The sequence below is a fragment of the Sorex fumeus genome, unplaced genomic scaffold, assembly GCF_029834395.1.
Source record: "Sorex fumeus unplaced genomic scaffold, SorFum_2.1 ptg000072l, whole genome shotgun sequence".
In the NCBI taxonomy this organism is placed as follows: domain Eukaryota; kingdom Metazoa; phylum Chordata; class Mammalia; order Eulipotyphla; family Soricidae; genus Sorex; species Sorex fumeus.
The window spans coordinates 58,629,597-58,655,615 of NW_026606129.1; the positions used below are offsets into that span (position 1 = coordinate 58,629,597).

At 45.5% G+C, this 26,019-nt stretch overlaps 1 protein-coding gene and 1 non-coding gene across 2 annotated transcripts in view; one reads left to right on the forward strand and one right to left on the reverse strand.

Moving 5' to 3' along the window:
- ABHD6 (abhydrolase domain containing 6, acylglycerol lipase) overlaps positions 1-26,019 on the forward strand; it is a 60,857-nt gene that overhangs the window by 18,639 nt on the left and 16,199 nt on the right. The window contains exons 3-4 of the mRNA XM_056129620.1: positions 11,082-11,228; positions 25,691-25,847. Of these exons, the coding sequence (XP_055985595.1) occupies positions 11,110-11,228; positions 25,691-25,847 (276 nt within the window). The 5' untranslated portion in view covers positions 11,082-11,109. The remainder of the gene's footprint in view (positions 1-11,081; positions 11,229-25,690; positions 25,848-26,019) is intronic.
- LOC130037980 (small nucleolar RNA SNORA26) lies at positions 11,828-11,951 on the reverse strand. The gene has a single exon (XR_008794550.1). It is a non-coding gene; the product is annotated as a small nucleolar RNA SNORA26 (small nucleolar RNA).

Sequence of the window (26,019 nt, forward strand, 5' to 3'; positions counted from 1 at the left end):
CATGGAGGTGCTGAACCAGTCGATCGTATTCCTCATCAATGTCAACAATGGCATCTTCCCATGTTGCCGCAATAGTACCAAAGAGTTCCCAGTTGGTGGTCATTCTGGGAGTTCTCTTTTTGAACTTTGCAGCCCTTTCTCCCCGCTCTGTGAAGTAGAATTTTGCACGAAGGAGACGGTGGTCCAATCCCGTTTGAAATTTTGGGACAACAGCGACATCAGTCAGGCAAAACCGTCGATTGAATATGATGTGGTCTATTTCATTGTGGAATCGTCCACCGGAAGACTCCCATGTCCATCGTTTAGATTCTGCCTTCTGGAACTGTGAGTTATCATGAATGGTCTTGGTCGACATGATGAACTCAGACAGTCTCTCACCCTGTTCGTTCCATTCTAGGCCATGGGTCCCGATGTGAAGTTCTTCAGCTGATCTTCTCGGTCCTATCTTGGCATTAAAATCACCCACAATGATCTTGTAGAAGGTGTGGTCTTCTTTATAGAACTTCTCTAGCTCCATGTAGAACTTCTCAATTTCTCTTTCATCATAATGAGATGTTGGTGCGTAGACAACGAAGATAGAAACTGCAGGCAGTGAGCCACATCTATTCAAATGTAAACGTCCGATTCGGGTTGTTAGGCATTCGAATGAATCAATGCTCATGGCCAAGTTTGTGTTGACAAGGACACTGACGCCTCCAACACCTCTTTTATCGCATGTTCCAAGGAACAATTCTTCTCCAGTGTCGAAAACGGCATGGTGAGATTCGTGCCTTCTTGTCTCGGTCAGACCAATGATGTCATACTTGATCATTCGCGCTTGTACCATCAGGTCCTCGATGGATGCATCTGATGCTAGCGTACGTGCATTGAAAGTACAGACGATCATTTTTGTCTTCCTTCGTTGTGGCAGCCTAGGTCGGCCTTGAGATTTTGTCAGCCTCTCCTTTCTCATCCTACTCAGTGCTGCCATGTCGGTGAAGCCTTCAGGGTCAGGTGAATGAGACCAGTTGTAGTTACTGGTTTTGGCATATCGAATACACAGCGGATAGCTTGCCAGGCTCTTCCGTGCGGGCAGAATACTCTCGGTAGCTTGCCAGTCTTTCCGAGAGGGATAGAGGCTTTTGGGGCGACCTCTAATCACCCTTGTAGGTGTTACCATATTTGAACCTTATCAAATATGGTACAATTCCAGAAGATGGGTATTTAGTGTCTTATGATGTGTCGCGCGGCCGCTTGCGGCCGTGCGGGTCCGGAAAGCGTCCTGGAGTGTGGCGACGGCTGGGTAGTGGAAGTAGTGTCGAGAGTGGAAGTCTGCCAGTGGGGTATTTATCTGGGTAGGGTGGGTCTCCTGTGCACAATTCGATCCCTGGGTGGTTGATGGAAGCAGACAGGGCAGGGTAGGGTGGGGCCCCTGATTAGAATCCCTTTGTCACCTGTGGTGGTGGGAGCAAGCAGAGAAGCTCTGTCCCTGGGTCCGCCGAGCCTGGAGTCCAAGGTCTCAGAGAGTTCCGCTTATCTTCTTCTGTGGGTCTTCAGTCGTGCGTGGGTCTCGGCTGGAGCTGCCACGCGGGTCCGGAAAGCGTCCTGGAGTGTGGCGACAGCTGGGTAGTGGAAGTAGTGTCAAAAGAGAGAGGGGCCCGTGCCTTGGAAAGCGTCGCGGTTCCGGCAGCGTCCAGTGAGCTCTCGCTGGCCCTTGAAAATCCGGGGGAGAGGGTGTAAATCTCGCGCCAGGCCATACCCATATCCGCAGCAGGTCTCCAAGGTGAACAGCCTCTGGCATGCCTCCGTTGCCTCGGCCGATCGAAATAAATCATATTATTAAATAACCTGATACAGGGGTCTCGGATGTGGCGGAAATGCTCACACCTCACCTGTTTGAGGTCCTGAGTTTGATCCCCGGCACTGAATGACATGGGGTGGCTCCCTGTCCACTTCCCCCAGCACTCCTGGGGGTCGATCAGGTGCCCCCCACCCCAACACCACCAGGTGCTATACAAAATAAATTTAAAAGTATAAATAGCCACATACTGGGACTTGCAGAAGGCTTACTGGTAAGACAGTCATTTAATAATACTGTACTGAGAATTTCTCTTTGACTTGGACTGAAAAGAGAACTGGGAAAAAAATGGATTTCTCAGTACATATGTCAGGGCTACCTCATGCTGTGTAGCTCTACTCCTTTTTTAAAGAAAATTTATTCTCATAAAGATTGTGCACATTAATTGATTACATTCAGTATTTCAACACCAATCCCACCACCATTACACCTTCTCACTACCACTATTTTGAATTTTCCCACACCGTTGAAGCCTGCCTGCCACAGGCAGATTCTAGACAATTTATTTTTTATTGCTTATTATGAATATCTGGGCTGGAGCGATAGCACAGCGGTAGGGCGTTTGCCTTACAAGCGGCCAACATGGCCGACCCGAGTTCGATTCCTCCGCCCCTCTCGGAGAGCCCGGCAAGCTACCGAGAGTATTCGATATGCCAGACACAGTAACAACAAAAGTCTCCAATGGAGACGTTACTGGGCCCGCTCGAGCAAATCGACGATCAACGGGAGGGCCTTTACCTTTACCTTTATTATGAATATCTGAGAGGTCACACAGTCGCTTTTGTGGCCGTGAGCTCCTGGAATTCTAAATATGTAAATGGTTGGGGTCCAGAGATATCTTTGGAGCTAATCCATTTTGAAATTCATTTGTGAGTCTCTGGATCAAGGCCGTGGTGTGCTTAAATATGGCCCAGAGGCAGTTCGTGGGTGTGACAGCCAGGACCCGGAAGGGGCGGGAAGATGGGAAGGGACTAACCTTCTCTGCCTTCACGTGGCCTGGTGTCTTTGGACCCTGTTCCCATGAACCTGGGTTTTTCTTCTGAAAGTTTGTGGCCACCAGGGTTCATCTGGAGTGGGTGGGGCTGGGACACTCATTCCATCTGAAGTACACTGGTGAAATCTCTACACGGAGTGCGAAGAGATCTCCAGTGAACTGCTCTCTACTGGGATTCACTCCTGAGTCTCTCTACTCCTTAAAGTCACCTGCAAACATCTGTTGTATGTGCCTTGTGCTTTGGAAAATCTTTATTATACCCCATAATTGATTTCCAGGCATTAAAATTCTTTGTTCACGAGGCCTTCAGTCACTCTGTCCCCACCTGCCTCTGTGGGTTCAGAGAGTACCCTATAAGCCACCCCAGCAAGGTAGGAAAGCTGTCCATTTTAATTTTATTTACTTTGCAATGCCTGAGATCAAGCCCAGGTCTCATGCAGACAAAGGCACACTCTTTTCCACTGACCCACATCCGCAGCCTCACAGGCAGCATTTTAAAGAAAAGATGAGACAAGTCTTTTGTGAAATGAAAGATAGTGCCTAGATAGGAATCATCTGCTCATTATCTGTGTGGAAAACCCAGAAAGCATTACAGTTTCTCGATTCAGCGCCTGTCTGTATATGACCTCATCATGGTGCTCAGAAAGTGCAAGCCTTGCCAAATTGATTGTGTTCATAAATTTCCTTATTGAGGACATCGCCACTGCTACCTCCACCACCATTAAATGGAAGATAGGATCAGATAAAATCTTCCTCCAAACTGTGTCATCCACAGCAAGCACCAGCAAAGCAATGAGGTTCCTTTTCATTTATTGCTATTAGTGGTGCTCTGGGGCCATGTGGTTCTGGGATCGAACTGGGGCCTCACACACACCTTTTGTGTACCCTTTCATTTAACCCACTTTCTATACCCAATATTTCATTTTCGGCTACCCATCACTGGTGTCAGTCTATAATATATTGTTTCGGGCATAAAATGTTCTAATTCCTCATCCAAGAGAACATCCTGTAATTAACTTCCTGCAGCTCTGCAATCTGATCAGTGGTGACCTCCAGCAGTAAGGACTTTGCCTCTGTGGAGTCCTCTTGATGCTGCTATCTTTCCCAACTCTCTGTGACCCATGAGGGTCAAACAGTTGTGAAATTCCTTCAATTTCTGATTAATTTGCTTACCGCCTGGCAGTAAGAGTTTTTCGCATAATAAATTGTACCCAGCCTGAAATAGGTGATCCCCTGGGGAGTTTTGTAACTATTGAAAGAGAGGAAGTCAATACTCTTGGGAATGGTTGTCCCTAAAACAGACAGGACCAAATCCACTCAGGAACTTCGGCTTCATCAATTCATTTGTGCTTCATTTGTGTCTTGTGCAGTTCGAGGGCCCTGAGAAAGAACTTATATCTGACTATCCACATGCTCAAGAGCACTGGTTCTAAAACGGTGCTGGAACAATCCAGGGGAGCATCAGTAATTTTCTGGGTTTCTTGTTTTAGTTTTGTTTCTTTCACTTAAAGAAGGTAGATTTGGAGAGAAGTAGAAGGAAGCGTACTGAGTAATTCTTTTCCTAAAAAGGAGCCAGTAGGGCCCAAAGTGATAGTATAGCAAGTAGGGTCTTGCTTTGCACCCAACAGGTCCAGGTTTAATCCCCAGCATCCCATATAGTGCTTTGAGCCAGCCATGAGTAATCCCTAAGTGTAAGTCTCGAACACCACCAGGTATGGACCAAAAACCAAACAGTTATCACTGTATCACTGTCATCCCGTTGTTGGTCGATTTACTTGAGTGGGTGCCAGTAATGTCTCTATTCCTCCCAGCCCTGAGATTTTAGCAGTCTCTTCTTACTTGTCTTTTCCCAACGATTGGAGGCTCTTTCAGGTCAGGGGAATAAGACCTGTTGTCATTACTGTTTGGCATACACCATAGGGAGCTTGCCAGGCTCTGCCAGTGCAGGCAGGATATTCTCGGTAGCTTGCCCGGCTCCTCCAAGAGGCATGTATTTACATATTTATCTCTATGATTTGTTGCCTACTATCTGAATCCCATCAAATATGGTGTAGTAATTATGGAAAATGTGTAGGAAGTGTCTTATAATGTGTCCAGAAAGTGGCCTGGAGCCTGGCGGCTGTTGGGTAGTGGAGGTTGGCTGCCAGGGCTGGGTCCCTTGGGGTGGGGAGGGCTCTCACCCGTCCCCCTTTGGGGTGCCCCTGAGTGAAAACAGCCTGGCGCGGAGTCCAGTGGCATGGTTATGGGGCCTCAAACAAATAAATAAAAATATGCCAGTAGACCATTTAAGTTTGGGAAGCTTTGCTCCTCTGCTCTAGGAGAAATTGAGCAATGATTCCATTTTCCCGGGCTGGAGCCATAGCACAGTGGTAGGGCATTTGCCTTCCATGCATCTGGCTCCACTGACCTGGGTTCGATTCCTCCGCCCCTCTCTGAGATGACGTATTTCATATTCCAAACACAGTAACAATGGAGACTGGGCCTGGAGACTGGGCCCGCTGAGCAAATCGATGAACAACAGGACAGTGCTCATCTTCACAGTGATTCAATTTTCCTGGGGGGTGGGGAGTGGGGGGAAGGAGTGTTCAGAAGCAAGGAAGATAGCGAAAGAGAAAGAGCAGGAGAACCAGAACCAGCCTGTGACCTGGCCCTGAGTAGGTGGCAGCCTTCCTTTCTGGGCTTCAGGTCTGTCGCCAGGTGGAGTGTGTGTGACTGAAAAGAACATTCTAACCTGCAATCTCTAGGAGTATCTGCTTCCAACCCTCTAGACTTGAGCAACTTGTTTTGCCAAACCTGTTACAGCACATTTGAGTGGAGAGGCCTTAGATTCGTGGAGAAAGTAGAATGTAATGGGTGTAGGTATTTGATAGCAAAGAGGTGACAATGATTAAGCGAAGGCCACGGGGGCAGGGGGCAGTGAAGGGTGAAGATAGGCAAAATGGAACTTGGTTCAAAGGAGCACCTCCAATTCAGACACCTCTTTAGTAAGTAGGCATGACGTGGCGAGTGACCTTGGGCAAGTCGCTCAGCCTCTCCACACCTCCCATTTCTTCAGCCTATAAATCATGAATAAAGCATTCACCTTGCCTGTTTGACAGGATTGGTGTCTTACATGCAAGGTTGGCAAATTACGGCTCACAGACTAAATTTGGTTTATAGCCTGTTTTTAAAAACTAAAATTCTATTGCCGAGGCTGGAGAGATAGTAGAGCAGGTAAAGAGCCTGCCTTGCACACAGCCAACCTGGGATTGGTCCCTGGCATCCTATAGGGTCCCCCAAGCACTGCCTGACTGACCCATGAGTGCAGAGTCAGGAGCAGTGCCTGAGCACTGCCAGGTGTATCCCCAAAAGAAACAAAGGACTAAATAAAGTTTTATTGTGATAGAGTTATACCCATTCATTACACGTTGGGTACGGGTACCTCCTCAATACAGAGCCAAGTTGCAGCTAAGACATCACCTGGCCCGTTGCTGTGTCTCCCCTCAGTGCTCAGTGGTTGTAAGAACATACTAAATCTTTGTGTCATGGATTCACATGAAACAGAAATCTTAGTAGTTGACATAGGTATGTAAAGCCACCTCTCTTGTTTCACCGGAAGGCCATGATTTGCTAGATAATAAATAATAAGGACTTTTAACTTTTGGGTCTATAGCAGTGATACTCAGAGGCAATCATTGCCAGCATTGCTTAGGGGACTCATGTAGCCCTGGGGAGATCAAACCTGGATCTCCTACATGCAAAGAATGTACTCCCGCCCTTTGAGCTATCTCACTGGCTCTAGGTAATACTTTTTTTTTTTTTTTGGAACCTTTTTTTTTTTTTTGCCACATCTGGTGGTGCTCAGGACCCACTCAGGGTATCATTTGCCGTACTGGGAATCAAACTAGGGTCAGCCACATGCAAGGCAGCATTTTTATTCTGTACAATCTCTCTAGTTTTGAAGTCTCTTTTTTTTAATACTACTTTTTTATTTTATTGAATCACTGTGAGATAGACCCTTACAAAGCTGCTCATGATTGGGTTTCAGTCATACAATGTTCCAACACCCATCCCTTCACCACTGTAATTTCCCATCACCAATGTCCTCAGTTTACCTTCTACCACCCCAGCCTGCCTCTAAGGCACCTCTCCTCTCTCTTTCTCTTTCTCTCATTTTAGGCATTATGGTTCACAATACAGATGCTGAAGGGTTATCATGTGTTTCCCTTTGCCTACTTCCAACACTCAGTTCTTGTCCAGAGTGATCATTTCCAACTAATGTTGTCATCATCAGCCCTCCTCTATTTTAACTACCCTCCACCCCACACACACTTGTGATAATTTCAACCATTGACCAGCCTTCCTGGACCATTTTCCCTGGCCTTGGATATTAGTTTCATGATTTTTTTTTTTATATCCCACAAATGAATGCAGTCATTCTCTATCTGCCCCTCTCCTTCTGACCCATTCATTCAGCACAATGCTCTCCAAGTCCACCCAATTATAGGCAAATTTCATGACCTCATTTTCCCTAACAACTGTGTAGTATTCCACTGTATAGATGTGCCATAGTTTCTTTATTCAGTCTTCTGTTCTAGGGCACTTAGGTTGTTTCCAGATTCTGGTTATTGTGAATAGTGATACAGTGAACAAGTGCAGATGGTGTTTTCTACTCTTTGTTGTTTTTTTTTTTTTTTTGACCCCCAGCGTATATTCCCAGGAGTGGTATTGCTGGGTCAGAGGGGAGTTTTTTGAGGAATGTCCGTATTGCTTTCCATAAATGCTGGACCAGTCGGCATTCCCATCAGCAATGAATGAGGGTCCCTTTCTCCCTGCATCTGTGCCATGGCGGGTTGTTCTTGTTCATTTGGATGTATGCCAGTCTCTGTGGTGTGAGATGATATCTCATTGTTTTGATTTGCATCTCCCTGATGATTAATGATGTAGAGCATTTTTTCATGTGCTTTTTGACCATTGAATTTCTTCTTTGAGGAAGTTTCTGTTCATTTCTTTTCCTCATTTTTTGATGGGATTGGAAGGTTTTTTTTCTTGTCATGTTCTACCAGTACCTTGTATATCTTTAATCTTAACCCCTTACCAGATGGGTATCAGGTGAATAGTTTTTCCCATTCCATGGGCTGTCTTTGTATCTTGTTCACTGTTTCTTTTGATATGCAGAAACTTCTTAATTTAATGTAGTTCCATTTGTTAATCTTTGCTTCCACTTGCTTGGTCAGTGGTGTTTTATCTTCAAAGATGCCTTTAGCTTCAGTGCCATTGAGGGTTATGGATTCAGGTCTGATGCTGAGGTCTTTAATTCATTTTGATCTGACTTTTGTGCATGGCATTAGATAAAGGTCAGGGTTCATTTTTTTTACAAGTAGCTCTCCAGTTTTCCCACCACCACTTGTTAAAGAGGTTTCCTTGATCCACTTACTATTTCTTGCTCCCTTATCAAAAATTAGGTGATCGTGTATTTGAGAGTCTGTGCCAGAATATTCAACTCTAATCCATTGGTCTGCGGGTTCGTCTTTATCCTAATACCATGCTATTTTAATTACTACCACTTTGTAATACAGTTTGAAGTTGGGGAAGGTGATGCCATCTTCTTTTTCCTGAGGATTGCTTTAGCTATTCCTGAGGGTTTATTGTTCCATATGAATTTCAGGAGTGCTTGATCTATTTCTTTGAAAAATGTCATGGGTATCCTTATAAGGGCATGAAGATAGGAAAGGAAGCAGTAAAGCACTCACTATTTACAGATGACATGATACTATACTAAGAGAGCCCTAAAGTCTTTACCAAAAAATTCCTAAAAAAAATAGATTTGTATTGTAAAGTGAAAGGTTACAAAATCAATATCCAAAAGTCTATGGCTTTTCTTATACACAAATACATTGTATTGTACAGGTATTGTACAGTGTGTTGTTTCATTATTATACACAAATAATGAAAGAGAAGAAAGTTATATTAAAAAACAATCCTGTTCACAATTGTGCTGCAGAAAATCAAGTACACCTCGGAATCACCTTAACTAAGGAGGTAAAGGGCCTGTACAAAGAAAACTACAAAACACTACTTCAAGAAATAAAAAAGGAAATGGAAACACAACCCCTGCTCATGGATTGGGAGAATTAACATCAAAGTAGTAATACTCCCCAAAGCATTATACAGATTCAAGTCTCTCTCTTTTTATTAATGATAACGTTCATTTTCCCCGCAAGGTGGAAAAAAGTTATATCTGGGTCATATGACTTTGTAGGAATTGTTTTCACCATTGTGGACCATGAGAAAACTTAAAATTTATTTTGCTCCCTAAAAAAATGAGGCCTGATGTGAGCTCATAAGGTAAGACAAGGCCAGGGGCGTTTGACCCCTCTGATTTCTAGGGCACCTAGAGGTAGGTGAGATCCAGACTACACACCAAGGATATCATCTGTTCTCTTGGACACTCATTCATATTCACAAGTGTCAGTTGAGTTTTCAGGAAGACCTCATAAAGTATCTGAAAATGTTGCTGTTTTAATCACTCACTTCTTTGCACTGCTTAGGCTGACGCCTTGCTCTGCACTCAGAGATCACTCCCAGCAGTACTCAAAGGACTATAATGAGGTGCCAGGAACCAAATTTGGCAAGTGCAAAGCAAGTGCCCTGCCCTCTAATTATCTCTCGCCCCTACCCCCTAACTTTTAATTTCATGTCATTTATTTTTGAACAGATTGTATATGTTCATCATAAATAACCAAAAGTTTTTAAAAGGCAGACCCTGAAAAACAAGTTTCCCTTCACTTTCTGACACCATCTCCCTAGTTCCTCACTTCAGATGTGACCATTTGAATTGATTTCTTGAATATTCTTTCATTAATATTCTGGGTATATACAAGCATATAAGTGTATATAAATGTATTACACTGATACGTATGTATTCCTTTCTTTCCTTAGACTTTAAAACTTACCAACCTTCAAGAAAAGTTGAAAGAATAACACATTTTAACCTTTACTTGGATTCCCTAATAGTTAATTGTTTCACCATTTGGTCTCTCCTCTCCCCATACCAACGTGTACACACACACACACACACACACACACACACACACACACACACATTCTTTTTCTCTGCTCAGCTTTTGAAAGTGAGTAGCAGGTCTGTCACAGCATCAGCCCATGTTCCCTCCACAAACATCTCCTCAAAACAAGGACATTTCTCCCACAATCAAAAATAACTGTAATGTTATCATTCACACAAGAGTTATTGGGGGCTCAGAGATGGTTCAGCAGGAGAATTCTGCTGTGCAGGCATAAGTCTGCGTGTTGAGACCCCAGCACAACTCTCCGTGACATGAGCAATCCCAGCTGTGTTTCTACTGGTTAACCCCAGGTACCACAATAAGTATGTGATCTCTGGCACACCAAAGCCAAGCGTGGGTGAACACCACGATCCACATGTGTAACCTCTGGTCATCACAACAACAACAAATGGGAAGGGATGGGGGAAAAGAACCCCTATTTTCCGAGAGTGTTAAGAATTTGACTATAGCTCTGTGTGTGTGTGTGTGTGTGTGTGTGTGTGTGTGTTTCTTTAGTCTTCACTAAAGAAAAAGAAACCGAACTGTCTCACTGGTACATAGATGAACTAATATCTGGTCCTTACTTGGATTTCCCATTTGTCTCACAATGACTTTTGTAGTTTAAAAAGAAACAACAAAACAAAACACCAGAGCTACAATACAGCAGGTAGGGCACTTGCCTTGCATGCAGCCAACACCAGATCAATATCTAGCATCCATTATGGTCCTGTGAGCCTACCAGGAGTGATCCCTGAGTGCAGAGTCAGAAATAAGCCTTTAGCCTTAAATATTGCAGGATGTGGCCCGAAAACAATGAACAACAACAAAAAAATGCAGGATTTTTAAAAAAGAATTCCTCATTACAGTAGTTTTCCTGACTACTTAGAGTTTTGTTTTGCTTTTTTGGGGGGTCACACCCCACAGTGCTCAGGAGCTTCTTCTGGACCAGCATCCAGAGGTCACTCCTGACTGTGTGGGGGACCATATACAGTGCCAAAGATCGGACCTGGACCTTCCTTCTCTCCCCGACACCTGGCTGTGACGGCTCCTGCCCATTGAGCTGTTTCTCCAGCCCCTGCTGAGATTTGTTAAAGCGCTTTCTTGCTGATGTTTCCTTCTGGTCTTTTATTTTTTCCGTTCCCCGTTCCTTCTTCGCCTTTTCTCTCCAGGTTGTTTCAATGCCTTGTACACTTCCACCCCACAGGTGTTCATCATAAGCGTTGCTGATCAAGATGGATGTGGACGTGGTCAACATGTTTGTGATCGCAGGCGGGACTCTGGCCATCCCAATCCTGGCATTTGTTGCCTCATTTCTCCTGTGGCCTTCAGCACTGATAAGAATCTACTATTGGTAAGTTAGTTTTACGATCAAAGTCTTGCAAGAGACTTCTCAGTCCTCTTACTTGTGGTTGTTCAGCTTTTTTTTTTTTTTTTGAGGTTTATTGGGCAGGGGGAATGGGAAGCAGCACAAAGCACAGAGCGGTGCTCAAGGCTTACTCCTGACTCTGTGCCCAAGGACCCCTCCTTGCAGTGCTCAGGGAGCCATACCTCTGGCCATGTGCAGGGCAGATACCTTAACCCCTGTACTATCTCTCTGTCACCTGAACTTGAACTTTTATAATATTGAGCAATTGTTTTAGTACAGATCTGCCCTGCGCCATATTCTAATTTAAATGTGTCATTCACCTTTTCATCATGAAATGTTTCAAGTATACAAACAATTTCGAAGACATCGTTTTGAAGTTTTGAATTTCTTGAAAAAATAAAACTAGTTTCCTTCTCCTCCTCCTCCTCCCTCCTCCTCCTCCTTCCCCTCCTCCCTCCTCCTCCTCTCCCTCCTTCTCCTCCTTCCTCCTCCCACCTCCTCCCTCCTCCCACCTTCTCCCACCTCCTCTTCCTACCTCCTCCTCCTCCTCCTCCTCCCTCTTTATTCTCCCCCCCCTCCCCCCCAGCTGTAACTTCAGACAGGATCCAAGAAGGAGCTTTTACAATTTCCTTTCTGGATTTTATGGAGACTGACTTTACCCTTCTGCGCTCATTCTTTAAAGCACTGCATCCACCTCAAAAAGGGTGTGGGAAGGGGCGTGGTGCCAGCTTCTTCTGAGATCATATTCTTTCTGAGAGCACCTCACTCCCAAAGGCCACCCTCAAAGCCACTGGTTCTATCATTAAGTGAGGATGGTGTGCATTAATGGGGACGCCTTCAGGTTTGTGTTTTCCTTGGATACTGAATTCTGATCCAGTGATGTCTTGCTTTGATGTTACCCACAATCGTAAGAGCAAGACTGTGGAAGAGCATGAGGACAGAATGGTTTTATGTTTGTTCAATCAAGTCGTGGAAAAACTTAGACATTTCATGCTTAATGATGGATTCAGTGGTAGAGCACTAGGCTTACATGTCCGATACCCTGCACGCAAAAAAGAAAAAAGAGAAATGTCAAAACTTATTCCATCATTCTTGTTCCACACCATGATTCTTGTCCTGTTTACATACCACCTCTTCTTTCCTTTGTGTTTTCTCTAGCAAAGTCATTTTTTAATCTAAACTTAATTAATTTTAAGGGTGATATAAATATCGCAACCTTAAGTGACAAGCTTGTCATACTTACCACGCATAGATTAATAGATGTATATATTTTTGAAACCAAAACTAAGCACAGTGATCTTCAGCAGTGTTCCTAAACCCTAACCTGCCCAAACTGCATGTCCTCTCTGTTACAAAGTCTGAAGAAAGTTGTGCAGCCAAGAATCAAGTGTTTGGGGGGGGGAGGGGGCGGAGTAATAGTACAGTGAGTAGGGCATTTGCCTTGCATGCAGCCCACCCGGGTTTGATCTCTGGCCTCTCGTATGGTTCCTAGAGCACTGCCAGGAATTATTCCTAAGTGCAGAACTGGGAGTGACCCCTGAGCATCGCTGGATGTGACCGCCCCTCCCCCCAGCCAAAAAAAAAACACCCAAGCGTTTCTCCTGGAGGGTATCAGGAGTCGGAGAGAAAGTTGAAGGTGCTGTGCTGGGACTTCTTTCATTGCCCCGATACCAGTACCATCCAGTCCTTTCCCCAGAGCCTGCACACACACTCCCTTCAACCCCCGCCCCCCCCCCCACCACACACACACACACACACACACCCGACTCCAGCTAGCCTCAGTTCTCTTCTGTGCTCCCCGCAACCGCACAGGGTTAAGTGGGCCTTCTGGAAGGCAGCGCTCCTGTCGCACACACAGCCGCACACACAGCCCAGCCAGGCCAGGGCGCTCGCACTGGTGCCTCTATCTGCCCCTTTGTTTCTTTACAGTGGAATTTTCCGCCTGCCAACCGGGCTCTGCGCCTTGAAAAGAAGCTAATTGGACAGAAGGGAGCTTTTCATCTTCCGCTGTCTTCAGTGCTCTTGGGGAAGTGGTGACCCCTTCGGAGGGTCACCCAGGACCCACCTCTGCATGGCTGCTTTCCTGCCTTCATAGTGCGGTTGGCGGGTGTGCTGTGGGGTAGCTCCAACCTGGAGGGGCTGGAGTCCAGTTCCTTGGCGGCCTCGCAGCAATGCTGTGAACTAGCCCACACACGTGCTGTGATTAAAACCTGATTAAAGCATACAGAAGTGGTATTCTTTTTTTTTTTTTCTTTCCCTTTTTGGGTCACACCCAGCAATGCACAGGGGCTATTCCTGGCTTTGCACTCAGGAATTACTCCTGGTGGTGCTCAGGGGACCATATGGGATGCTGGGAATCGAACTGTGGTTGACCACATGCAAGGCAAACACCCTACCCTCTATACTATGGCTCCATCCCCAGAAGTGGTATTCTTTTTTCTTTTCTTTTTTTTTTAAAGGAAGGGGGATGGGAGGGTTGGGCCACACCCTGTTGTGCTCAGGGCTTACTCCTGATTTCTGGGATGAGACCTGGGTCAGCTACGTGCAAGGCAAATTCTTTACTCACTATACTATCTCTCCAGCCCCAGAGGTGGCATTCTTCAGAGGTCAGTTCTACCTGCCCCATGCTTAAACCCAGCTCTGTGAGGCAGATTCCCCAGCACTCAGCTTCCCTGGTCATCATGGAGAAGACTTTCAGATCTAAATGTTGGGATCGTTTTAAGATTCAGTCTTTGGAGAGAAAAAGTTTGTAGCAGATAACTCGCTTTCTTCTGTTGAGTTAAAGTTCATATGACCCCCCAAAATCTACCACTTAAACTGGCTTAGTGATTTTCAAGTGTTATACAACCACTGTCCTTTCTACTTTTCCATAGCCCCCAAAAGTACTTGCATCCCTGTGAGCAGCCATCCCTGTTTCCCACTTCCTTCACCCCATGGCTCCTGGCAACCACATTCTGTCTCTTGATTTGCCTGTTTTGCATATTTCAGAAAAATGAAACGCCATGAATGGCCTTGTTGTCTGATTAATCTTGAGTCAGCATTCTTTTCAGGTTCATCCATGTCGTAGCTGGTATCTACACTTCATTCACATAGTCCATTGTCTGGCTCTACCACACTCTGTCTAATGAAAGGGAAATTTGTATTGTTTTCACTTCTTGGCAATTGCCAGGTGTGCCACATAGAAAATCATTCCCTTCTATTAACAAGTGATGTCACAAAACCCAGAGAGGCACCCAGAAGGAACCTTCTGTCCCTTCCTACTTGGCAGGGCAGATGCATGTGACACACTGAGGACTGCCCAAGCCTGTCACTAAGCTCAGAGCTGCAGCTGGAGGGTAGACACAGGGCTCTCTGCTCAGTGAACTCAGCCAGGCAGGCCAGCAAAAGACCGGGCTGGGCAGGAGGAAAATCTTAGAAAATTGTGTGGATCATGCAGGGTAGCTGGGGCCTGGGATTATGGTGATGATTGAAAAATCCAGAATGCACCACAAAGAGCATGTGGCAAGACTGTGAGGGGGCTTTTCTGGTACCACGGCTGGCTTCTAAGAGCCTTATTGTCAGTGACTGGACACAGCATTTGACCATGAGTTAAGTAGCTTTCCCCCAGCCATTTACATCTCTTATCTTAAGCTACTTCTGCAAAGGCCTTCCCTGGCTCAGCGACCTGTCATAACCCCGCCGTGGGTCTCCCTGCTGACCTGGGCAGTGAGGCCAGCTTCGAAGTTGCTGAATAGATACAGCAGCAAGCTCCTACCATGTGAGCGTAAGGCCATGGTGAAGTTATCACATCAGGCCCTGCCCTGGACTCCCACTGAGATGGTCTGAGCTCCTTGGAGAACAGAACCGTTGATCCCCAGGGCCACAGCTGGTCCTCAGAGCAACTCTAGGTCTCCATGTCCCCCTACCACCACAATAGAGCCAGACCAGCCCACTGCACGAGGACAGGGGTTGCTCCTCCAGAGAGCCACACCTGGAGATGCATGGTCACTGTGGCACAGCTCTCACCTCCGTGGTGTGAAATCTAGTCTGTTCAGGGGCCGGGAAGTCTGAGAATGTCTAAAGTTTTTGTTTTCCAAAGAAACTTACTTGTGAAATCAAGGCAGTGTAAGTAGGGCTGGAGAGATAGTTCATAGGTTTAAGGCTCTTGCTCTCCTGGGACCACGACAGTGGTTCAAATCCTGACACCATAGGCGGCTTCCTGAGCACTGCCAGCTGTGCTTCCTCCCCCCGCCAATAAAGTCTATAAATGTAAGAGAGAAAAGGGGAAAAGAATTAGAACAGAGCAGTATTTACAATAGCCAAGATTCAAAAATAGCCCAAATGTCCAACAGCAGATGCATAGATTAAAAAATTGTGGTCTCATAAATAGATCTCAAAAGAGATCAAAAGCCGCAGTTAATCTCGTACTCGCACATGGCTGAACAGACCGGGGTAAATCAGAGTGGGAAGCGTTGGCCTGGTGCCCACCCAAGCAGAGCCCCTCACAGCTGCTTGTACCCACAATCCAAATTCGCCGCCATATCCCTGGCATCACTCCATCGTCTCAGAATGGATCTCACTGAGACATAAAGTAAAGTAAAGTAAAGGCCCTCCCGTTGATCGTCGATTTGCTCGAGCGGGCCCAGTAACGTCTCCATTGGAGACTTTGTTGTTACTGTGTCTGGCATATCGAATACTCTCGGTAGCTTGCCGGGCTCTCCGAGAGGGGCGGAGGAATCGAACTCGGGTCGGCCATGTTGGCTGCGTGTAAGGCAGATGCCCTACCCGCTGTGCTATCGCTCCAGCCCTGAGACATAATCTGCTGAAAATTCTGGTATGCGGGTTTTGTGACTGAAATCTCCAGGCTTTCTTGGGGTCAGGATGGGCTACCCCCCTCCACTTCGCTGTACTTCTGGAAGCCTCAGCGGTCACATCTATACCCCAAGTGGCCACCCAGTTGAAAAGCTACTCCAGGGGTCAGAGTGATAGTACAGTGGGTAGGGCATTTACCTTTAGCTGTACTCGGCTAACCTGGTTTCGATCTCCAGTATCCTGAGCACTGCCAGGAATGATTCCCGAGTTCAGAGCCAGGAGTAACCCCTGAGAATTGTCCACTATGACCCAAAAAGCCAAAAAAGGAAATCTACTCCAGCCTTACCCTCCTCATAAAAATACCGAATGCCCTAAACAAACATTGTAACCTTTTAGCACCTATATTGCAAACCATAATGCACAGAAGAAAAAGGAGAGAGAACAAGAAGGAAAGTCCTCCCATAGAGGGAGGCAGGGGATGGGGGGGTGGGGTGTTAGAGGATGGTGAAATGGAAATGGGACATTGGTGGTGAGAAATGTACGCTGGTGGAGGGATGGGTTCTGGATCATTTTATGACTGAATCCCAATTATGAACAGCTTTGTAATGGTCTATCTCATGGATATTCAATTAGAAATATTTTTTTTAAAGTAATGTGGAGTTCATGCCCAATTCAGTCAGCTTAATCAATGGCTGAAGAAATATCAGTACTCCTACATTTAAAAAAAATTGTGGTCTATGGGGGCCAGAGAGGTAGTATGCTTTGTGTAAAGCAGACCAAGGTTTGATCCCAGGAACCTCAGGGTCCCCTGAGCCTCAGTAGTAGTGATCCCTAAGCACAGAACCAGGAGTAACCCTGAGCATTGCTGGACATGACCCCAAAACAAAACAGAAAAAAGGAAATTCTGGTCCGTACATGCAATGGAATACACTGAGCTATAGTTAAGAGGAAACCTTACCTTTCTACAACTTGGATGAATCAGACAGTATCCGCGCTAAGCCAAATAAGCCAGAGGGGAAAGGACACATGCAGAATGATCTCATTGTTCCTTGGCATATAAACACACACACACACACACACACACAAAGCAAGGAAATGGACAGTCTCCAGTGAAAACAAATACTTGGATTCAGAAAGTAGAACTGAGGTTACCAAGTTGGGGATGGGGGATCCTGGAGAGGAGAGAAGGAACTGAAGGACAAAAGGACAGTAGTGCAGTGTCTTTGGCACTTCAGTGCTGCAGTCGGTGCCATGGTTTAGTACATGCATGGAAGGCAAAAGAATTAACGCTACTGTGACCATGTTATCTCAATAGTGATAAAATAGATTTTATGGGTAGGATGCTCACCTTGCGAGAAACCCAGGTGCAATCTCTGGCATCCTATATGGTCCCCCAAGCACCAACCAGAAGTGATTCCTGAGTGCAGAGCCAGGAGTAACCCCTGAGCATCAACCAGGATGGCAAAAAAAAAAAAATGTGTTTTTAAATTTAAAAATTTTTTAAAAGAATTTAAAGAGAAGTAAAATTAATATTGCTTGTAAATGAAATACAGTATTCATTAAAAAATCCAAAAGAATATAGAATAATTTGTTCAAATTATAATAAGGTATCTATTGTATCATAGAAAATAAAGAGTTTGGCAAGATTAGTAGGTACTAGATAGCCAAAGGAAAATCAGTTATAATCCTTATAATGGCCACAAATGGAAACTGGGGAAAAAATATTAATGTTTGTTTTGGTAATTTTGAAATGCTGACATAACGGATGGATAGACTATGTAATTGGAAGGCTACCTGTAATTCAGTTTTTTCCTCCATACCCTATGCAGTCAGGAATTTCCATTTAAAAATCCCAGCAAGTTGGGTTTTGTGGGGAGGAAATTAGTAAACTGATTTTTACATTTATAAGGAAAAACAAAGAGTTAGTTAAGCCAAATAGTCTTTGGCATACAGGAACAGGGCCACACCTGGCAGTGCTCAGGGCTTATTCCTGGCTGTGAGTTCAGGATCACTCCTGGTGGTGCTCAGGAGACCATATGGGGTGACAGAAATTGAACCTAGGTCAGTTGTGTGCAAGGCAAGCTCCTTACCCTCTGTACCATCATTCTGGCCCCATGGCCAAATGGTCTGAAAGGAAAATAATAGAGAATGATTTATACTCTCCAACTAATTATAGAACAACAGTCCGGAGCTGAAGAGTACTGTGGGGAGGGCACTTGCCTTGCTTGCTGATTGACATCAATCCCTACTGTCCTCTAAGCCAGGAGTAATCCCTGAGCACCACCGGGTGTGACCCCAAACCTAAATAAGTAAAACAACAGTAAATCAAGAACGTCTGAACCTGGAGAAGAGAGTCTAGAGACAGATGAATAAAGCCTTTGACCTGATAAAGGGGGCCCTGCTCTGCAGTGGAGAGGAGACGGAGTCAACTAACTCTCTATCCGGGAGATGTGAATCTTCACCATTTTGGCAGTGGTCAGCAGAATTATTCAGATGTTGCTACAAGCAGATGCTTCTCTGACCCCAGAACCTTTGAACATGATAAAATATCAGTTCCCCAGGCAGGGACAAAGCTCAGAAGCTGGACCGGATGCTTTGCACTCAGATTCCATCTCCAACACCACATGCACTTAGTGGACTCTAAGCACTGAGCTAGGAGTTTCCCTAGAGCACTGCTGGGTGTGCCCCCCCAAACAAAACAGTCACCCCCATAACTGTATTCTGTGACCTAAAGACAGACATTATCTGAGTAGCTCTGCCACATTAGTCCTTAAAGGCAGAGCGATTTGAAGCACAAGAATGTCTCAGCTGGGGCTGGAGCGATAGCACAGTGGGTAGGGCGGTTGCCTTGCACACAGTTCCCAGCATCCCATATGGTTCCCTGAGTGTACCACCAGGAGTAATTTCTGAGTGCACAAGCCAGGAGTAATCCCTGTGCTTCGCTGGGTATGACCTCCTCCCCGCCCCCCCCCCCGCCAAAAAAAGAGAAGAATGTCTCAACCCTGTGGTCAGTTTGAAGTTCGAGAAGGACATGGTTAGAGTGCCAGCTCTAAGCAAGAGCCCCAAGGGGGCAACCAACAAGTTAAGAATCTTAAAACATTAGGAACTGAGCTTTGCCCTGACTCTGAGCTCAGAGCCAGGTTCTTGGCCTGGAGGAAGAGCACAAGTGTCTAGAGCTCTTGCCTTACTCTATAAGATCATAAATTCAAACCCCAGCTGTCTCACTTGAACCACACGCAGTCCTGGCAGCTCTGCACTTTGAGCCTGTCGCAGCCCGGCTGTCTCCAATCCTTAGTGCCGCAAGCAGTTTGCAACCACACCACAGCCGAGTCAAAGATGTGCGAGTACCATGGCTGGGAAGTGTGCCCCTGGTGAACACATGCATGAACATTGCAGCGACCTCAGTGAGCACAACATCCTTAATTTGTGCTCCAGGTCAGAGGGTGCAAGTGGGGCTGGAGAGCCTGGACAACAGGTGCTTGCCTTACATGTAGCTGACCCGCGTTCAATCCCCCAACACTACGTATGGTCCTCCGAGTCCCACCAGGACTGATCCCTGAGCACAGTGTGAGGAGTAAGCCCTGAGCACAGCTAAGTGGACCCCCCCCCAAAAAAAAACCCAAAATGTTAAAATTAAAAATATGAATAAAGGAGTACAAATCTTGGTGAGCACTAAGTATGCAAACACTACAACCCCTGGCAAGCACCACAGTCAGGCGTGTCTGCAACTCCCAGTCACTGCAGTAACGTCAACCAATACGAAGGGAAGGGGAGCGGGAATAGAAATTCTTGAAAATAAAATTCTTTTTCCTAAAGCTTCCAGATAAGAGCTAGCTGATACCTTGACACCCCATGGAGAAAGCCCGGCTGAGCTCACCTCTAACCTGCAGAATTGTGAGCTCATAGTAGATGTTGTTTTATCCTAGAATTACACCAACAGTTGCCAATTTTTCTACATTAAATAAAGATAATTTTTTAAAAAGTAGGTGTTGTTTCAAGCTACTAAGTTGGTGGTGGTTTGTAGAAATGGCAACGAAAAAACAATTACAATACCATCTGCAACCTCATACTATACACAAAAAGCAACTCTGGGTGAATTAGAAGCAAATACAGAAGAACTTCCCAAGAGGGGTCCTCCAAACAGCCAATGGACATGTAACAGCATTCAGCATCATTGGCCATGCAGAAATTGAGAGTCAAGCCCTGATGGAACACTACAATGGATGGAGCAGAAATGAATGAAAGACTGAAGGACAGTTTCAATTGTGGGCAAGGAAGCTATAGAGCTTCCTCTGGTGCTGTAACAAATCAGAGTGGCACTGCTGATCCGGATCCCTGGTGCCAGAGCAAAAGTTGTGTAGTCTCTGCTGTATCCTAACCAAGCAAGTGCAAGCACAGCAACTAACATGCACAGCCCCTAGGAGCGCTGAGTTGAAAGTGTGTAAGCACTGCCCCCAAGTGCGTGACCCCTCTGCTTCCCCTCGCCATTGCAATGGCAGGAAAATAAGGACAGTGAAGGCGAAAATATACAGATTTCAGAAAATTTGCCATTTTTCCCAGACAAAGGTTAAGGCACTTGCTTTGCTTCCTGCCAACACCAGCGCAAATCCCACGCACAATTTATGGTCACTTGAGTCCCATCAGGGGTCACTTCAGTGCTGGAGAGGGCACCCAGCCCTGCAAGGCAGATGCTCTGGCACTGAAACGGCCCTGGGGCTGGGAGCTCTTCTATTTTCTTGCTACCCCAGTCCCCATCTCTTCTGTGCATACTTAAAAAAAATGATTAAGCAAAATTGGAATCAATTTTGTTTAAACTTGGTGTAAAACAGTATAAAATTATATTTTTAATTTTTAATTGTTTATGTATAAGAGCTGCACCCAACAGCATACAAGGACCCTTGTAGTATCAAGGGTCAAACTCAGGACCTTGCACATACTAGTCCTGTGCTATGCCACTTGAGTTCTCTTCCCTGCCCCTAAAGACCTTATTTTTTGTTTAGTTTTGTGTGATGTGTGTGGTTCCTGGGATCCAGCCAAGCTTGAGTTCATGCCAGGCCAGTTCCTTAATTCCTACACTACATCTTTGGCCCCTGAAAACCTCATTTTTAGTAAGAGTAAACTATGTTATCTGAATATATTGTAATACATTTTCTAACTGTGGACAGTAAGGTTAGTTATAGATTTTGGGGGAGTAGTGGTATGGTTTTGAACCACATCCAGTGGTGTTCAGGGGATACTCCTGGCTTAGGGATCAGTCTTGGTGATGCTCATGGGACCATATGTGGTGATGGGGATCAAACCTAGCTTGGCTACATGCAAGGCAAATTCCCTATCTTCTGTCCTATCTCCGTTGTCCTTTGTTTTTTTCTTTTTTCTTTCTTTTTTTTTATGATGAGGTCACAGCGAGAGTGCTGGAGGGTCTGGATTTATATCAGGCAGTACTGGGTAGGACGTTTGTCTTGCATGCGGACGACCCGGTCGACCGGAGTTCGATTCCTCCACCCCTCTCGGAGAGCCCCGCAAGCTACGGAGAGTATCTCGCCCGCATGGCAACACCTGCCAAGCTACCTGTGACGCATTTAATATGCCAAACACAGTAACAACAAGTCTCACAATGGAGACGTTACTGGGCCCGCTTGAGCAAATTGATGAACAGTGGGAGGTAAGTGCTACGTGCTACCCCAGAACTGAACCAGGACCTCAAATAGGCAAAATATCTGCACTCTCCCTCAAAGCCACGTTCCAGTTCTGGCCCTCAGATTTTTAATTATTGGTAAAGCTTAGCACATCTCCTATATTACTTAGTCACTAATGTCTCATCTACTCTGAAAAGACTTTATTTCACTCCATTTTAATTGGGGTTTTTAGCACAGTCCTGCCAGTTTGTAAGCTTTTGTATAATAATATCAATTTGGGGCTGGCAAGATAGTTCAATGAACTGGAGCACATGATTTGCATGCAGGAGGTTCAAGTTTAATCCCTGGCACTGCGAGGTCTCCTAAGCACTGCCAAATATGACCCTAAGACAAACAAAAAAAAAATCCATCTGAGACTGGGAATGTAGCTCAGCTGTAGAGAATGTGCCTTGCATTTATGAGACCCTGGGTTCCCTGGCACCACATTTTTAAAAAAGTGAGTGGAGGTGGGGAGCAGAGAGATAGTACAGCAGGTAGGGGCACTTGATTTGCATGCAGTTAACTTGGGTTCAATTTCCATCACCTTTTATGATTCCCCCAGCCCTACCCAGTGTGATCCCTGAGCACAGACACAGAAATAAGCGCTGAGCATGACCACGTTTAATCCCCCGCCCAAACAAAAACAAACAAATATTAATCCATGGATGTCTTGTTACAATTCCAAACCTCCCCTCCCCCCCACATTTTGGTAAATTATATCTTTCTATATTTTAAAGGCCATCAAGATGTTTTGGCGAGATAGCACAGCAAATAAGGCATTTGCCTTATATGTAGCTGACCTGAGTTGAATCGCCAACATGTCATACGATCCCCCAAGTCAGGAGTAAGCATTGAACACCACTGGTTGTGACCCCAAAACTTAATAAAGGACATCAAGACTGTCTTGATGTAATGATTATCAATTACCATGTGCTAGACATTGAACAAAATATTGTACATGGTCTAGGAAGATCCCAAAGATCTAGAACTCAACTTTTGCATATAGGAAGCCAAATTTCAATCCCCAGTACTGCCTGGTCCCCTGAATACCACCAAGAGCAACCCTTGCTCATTGCACCCTGTGCAGCAAAAGCACCATTGGGTGTGATCCCTAAGGAAACAGAACTCCCCAAAACTTTGTCCATGGATATCTCATCTAACATTCCCATATTCCTAATAGAACGTAACATTTCTTCATGTGACAGGTGAAAAACTGAGATTCAAATTCATGCAGTTAGTAAATACAGGTCTATAGTCTACTTTCACATCTGGGAACTTTTTTTTCTTTTTGGGTCACACCCTACAATGCTCAGGGGTTACTCCTGGCTCTGCACTCAGGAATTATTCCTGGCGGTGCTTGGAGGGCCATATGGGATGCACCACAATTCTTAACTATAAGTTAAGAGCTTGATCATGACAAATGCTGTCATGATCCAAAAGTAATGACAAGACTAGGACCCTGTTAGGGATAGAAAGTCTAATCTGGCCTGAGCACTGTAGTCTGAGATCGAGATGACTCCAGGAGAGCAATTCTATAAGATTAATGCATCTCTTACTGTGTCCATACAAAATGATTAATATTATGAATGCTTATATGTCTGTTGGACAAGAAGAGGAGAAACACACCCATGGGATTCCACCCTGGGTGGGTGGTCCTGCTGAAAGAGAATCTGTCCTAGAAGCAGCATCCCCTGAGGGGAAGAACTTTAACCCTATTGATTGTGACCACACTTATGTGTAAGCCCAGCCCCTCAAGATTATGGGGATTTAACTAGACTGTAAGAGTGGGCTGTCGAGAGAAGATCAGACCAAGTTTGAGAGCCAGAGCCAGGAAAGAGGGGTTCCAGATTGGGGCCAGGGAGAGAAGGAGGGAGAGAGAGAGAGAGAGAGAGAGAGAGAGAGAGAGAGAGAGAGAGAGATGAATGGAATGAGAATGGAATAAACGGCATCTGATCAATCAACTGGCCTGGCCCTCGCTTCCTCCGCCGTCTGCCCCAGGGTCCCCCCAGAACCTGGGTGACCAGGAAAAGAGCCGTTGGGGCCACCCCCTGGCCACCCTCAGAGTTTTTTTACAGTTAAACTGGAAAGATAGTACAGGATATAAAGCACTTGCCTTACATGCAGCCAACCTCAGTTCAATCCCTAATACTACATATGGTCCCCTGAGCACCGCTGGGTGTGGCCCAAAGACTGTCCTCTCATTGTTCATCGATTTGTCCAAGTGGGCTCCAGTAATGTCTTCATTGTGAGACTTGTTACCTTTTTTTTTTTTTTTGGCATATCAAATACATTACAGGTAGCTTGCCAGGCTTTGCCGTGTGGGCGTAATACTCTTGGTAGCTTGCTGGGCTCTCGGAGAGGGCCAGAGGAATTGAACCTGGGCCATTCGTGTGCAAGGCAAACGCTCTACCCGCTATGCTATCGCTCCGGCCTGGCCCAAAGACTAAAAAAAGGGAAAAAGAAAAACACTAAAAGGAATGAAATACAAGTCTCCTGTGAGTTTTTTCTCTCCCCTCTACCTATCACCTTATTCCGCACCTCCCCTCTAGTTACCCCTTAATAGCATCTTATATATTCTCCCATGCTTTTTGACTGCAGATGCAGCAAATATAAATATATATTTTATATCCGTCTCCCTTTTTCACTCAGGAGTTAAAACTGACTAGAGGCTGATTTGTTTTTATAAGATGTGGAAACGTCTTTGGTGCAAAATATAACAAAAGCAGTTCTACGAATAAGCAATATTTCATCTTGGAGAGATTTTTTGTTTATTTGTTTGATTTTGGCACCACAGCCAGCAGTGCTCAGGGGTTACTCCTGGCTCTGGACTCAGGAATCATGGGATGCCAGGAATTGAACTTGGGTCAACTATGTGCAAGACAAGTGCCTTACCCACTGTACTATTGCTCCTGCCCCCTAGAGAGATTCTTCATACAAAAAAATCATTCTGTGGGTTGGAGCAATAGCTCAAAGGCTGGAGTCCATGCTCTGCATGCCAGAGGCCTAGGTTTGAGCCCCAAAACAGCGTAGTCTCCTGAGTACCACCAGGAGTGATCCTTGACAGCCAAACTAAGAGAAACTCTTGTGTGCCTCTGGATATGGCCTCAAAACAATTCGGTCTTTTAGACAATTTTTAAATTGAAGTTAAATTGGGGAACTGAACTGCAGCACTGCCCAATCTTACGTAACCAACGGAAGCTAAACTTTCAGCCAGTTGCCATAGATTATACAGAAGCAAGCCATTTGATTCAGTAGAAAATAACTGTAGTTTTCAACAAGTTATTTTCAAGTTCTCTAGGAATGTGTACTAAGAAAAAGTTATTAAGTCGTACTTCTTATTTATTTATTTATTTGCTTTTTGGTTCACACCCAGCGATGCACAGGGGTTACTCCTGGCTCATGCACTCAGGAATTACTCCGGGCAGTGCTCAGGGAACCATATGGGATGCTGGGAATCGAACCCAGGTCAGCCGCATGAAAGCCAAGCATCCTACCTACTGTGCTATCGCTCTAGCCCCTAAGTCATACTTCTTAAGAAACCTTGTTTTGGACCAGAGAGATAGCACAGTGTGTAAGGTGCTTGCCTTGCTCATGGCCATTCCGACTTCAGTCCGCAATATCCCAGACAGTCTCCTGAACTCCATCTGTGCTCAGAGCCAGAAGAAAAACCCTGAGCATAGCCTGGTGTGGCCCAAAAATAGAAGGGAAAAAGGGTGGGGGGAAGCCACGCCTTTACTCGTTTCTGGTTAGAATGATTAGTAACAACAGAATACTCATTTATGGTGCTTTCTGCCATAGTTTTGCTACATATTACTTGAGGCCAAAGCTCTGGGGAAGTGCAGTGACGTATATGGAGCTAAAGATTGGGAAAAGTGTGGGTCTGACCCCTTAGGAAGCCTAATGAGACCACCTAGAGCCCTCCAGAGCCACTTCCTGGAAGCTTTCTGATGTTGTTTTGTTGCCTTTATTTGTCCTTCTCAGGTACTGGCGGAGGACACTGGGTATGCAGGTCCGCTATGTTCAGCATGAAGACTACCAGTTCTGTTATTCCTTCCGGGGCAAGCCTGGTCACAAACCTTCTATCCTCATGCTCCACGGATTCTCTGCACACAAGGATATGTGGCTCAGTGTTGTGAAGGTGAATGTTTAAAGCTTTCTCTCCTAATAAGGCAAGAGTTTCCTTGGGGCCACAGGGGTAGTACTGTGGGTAGGGCACTTGCCTTGCACATGGCCAACTGGAATTAGATCCCCAGCATCCCATATGGTCCCCCCAAGCACTGCCAGCAAGCACTGAGTGTAAAGCCAAGAGT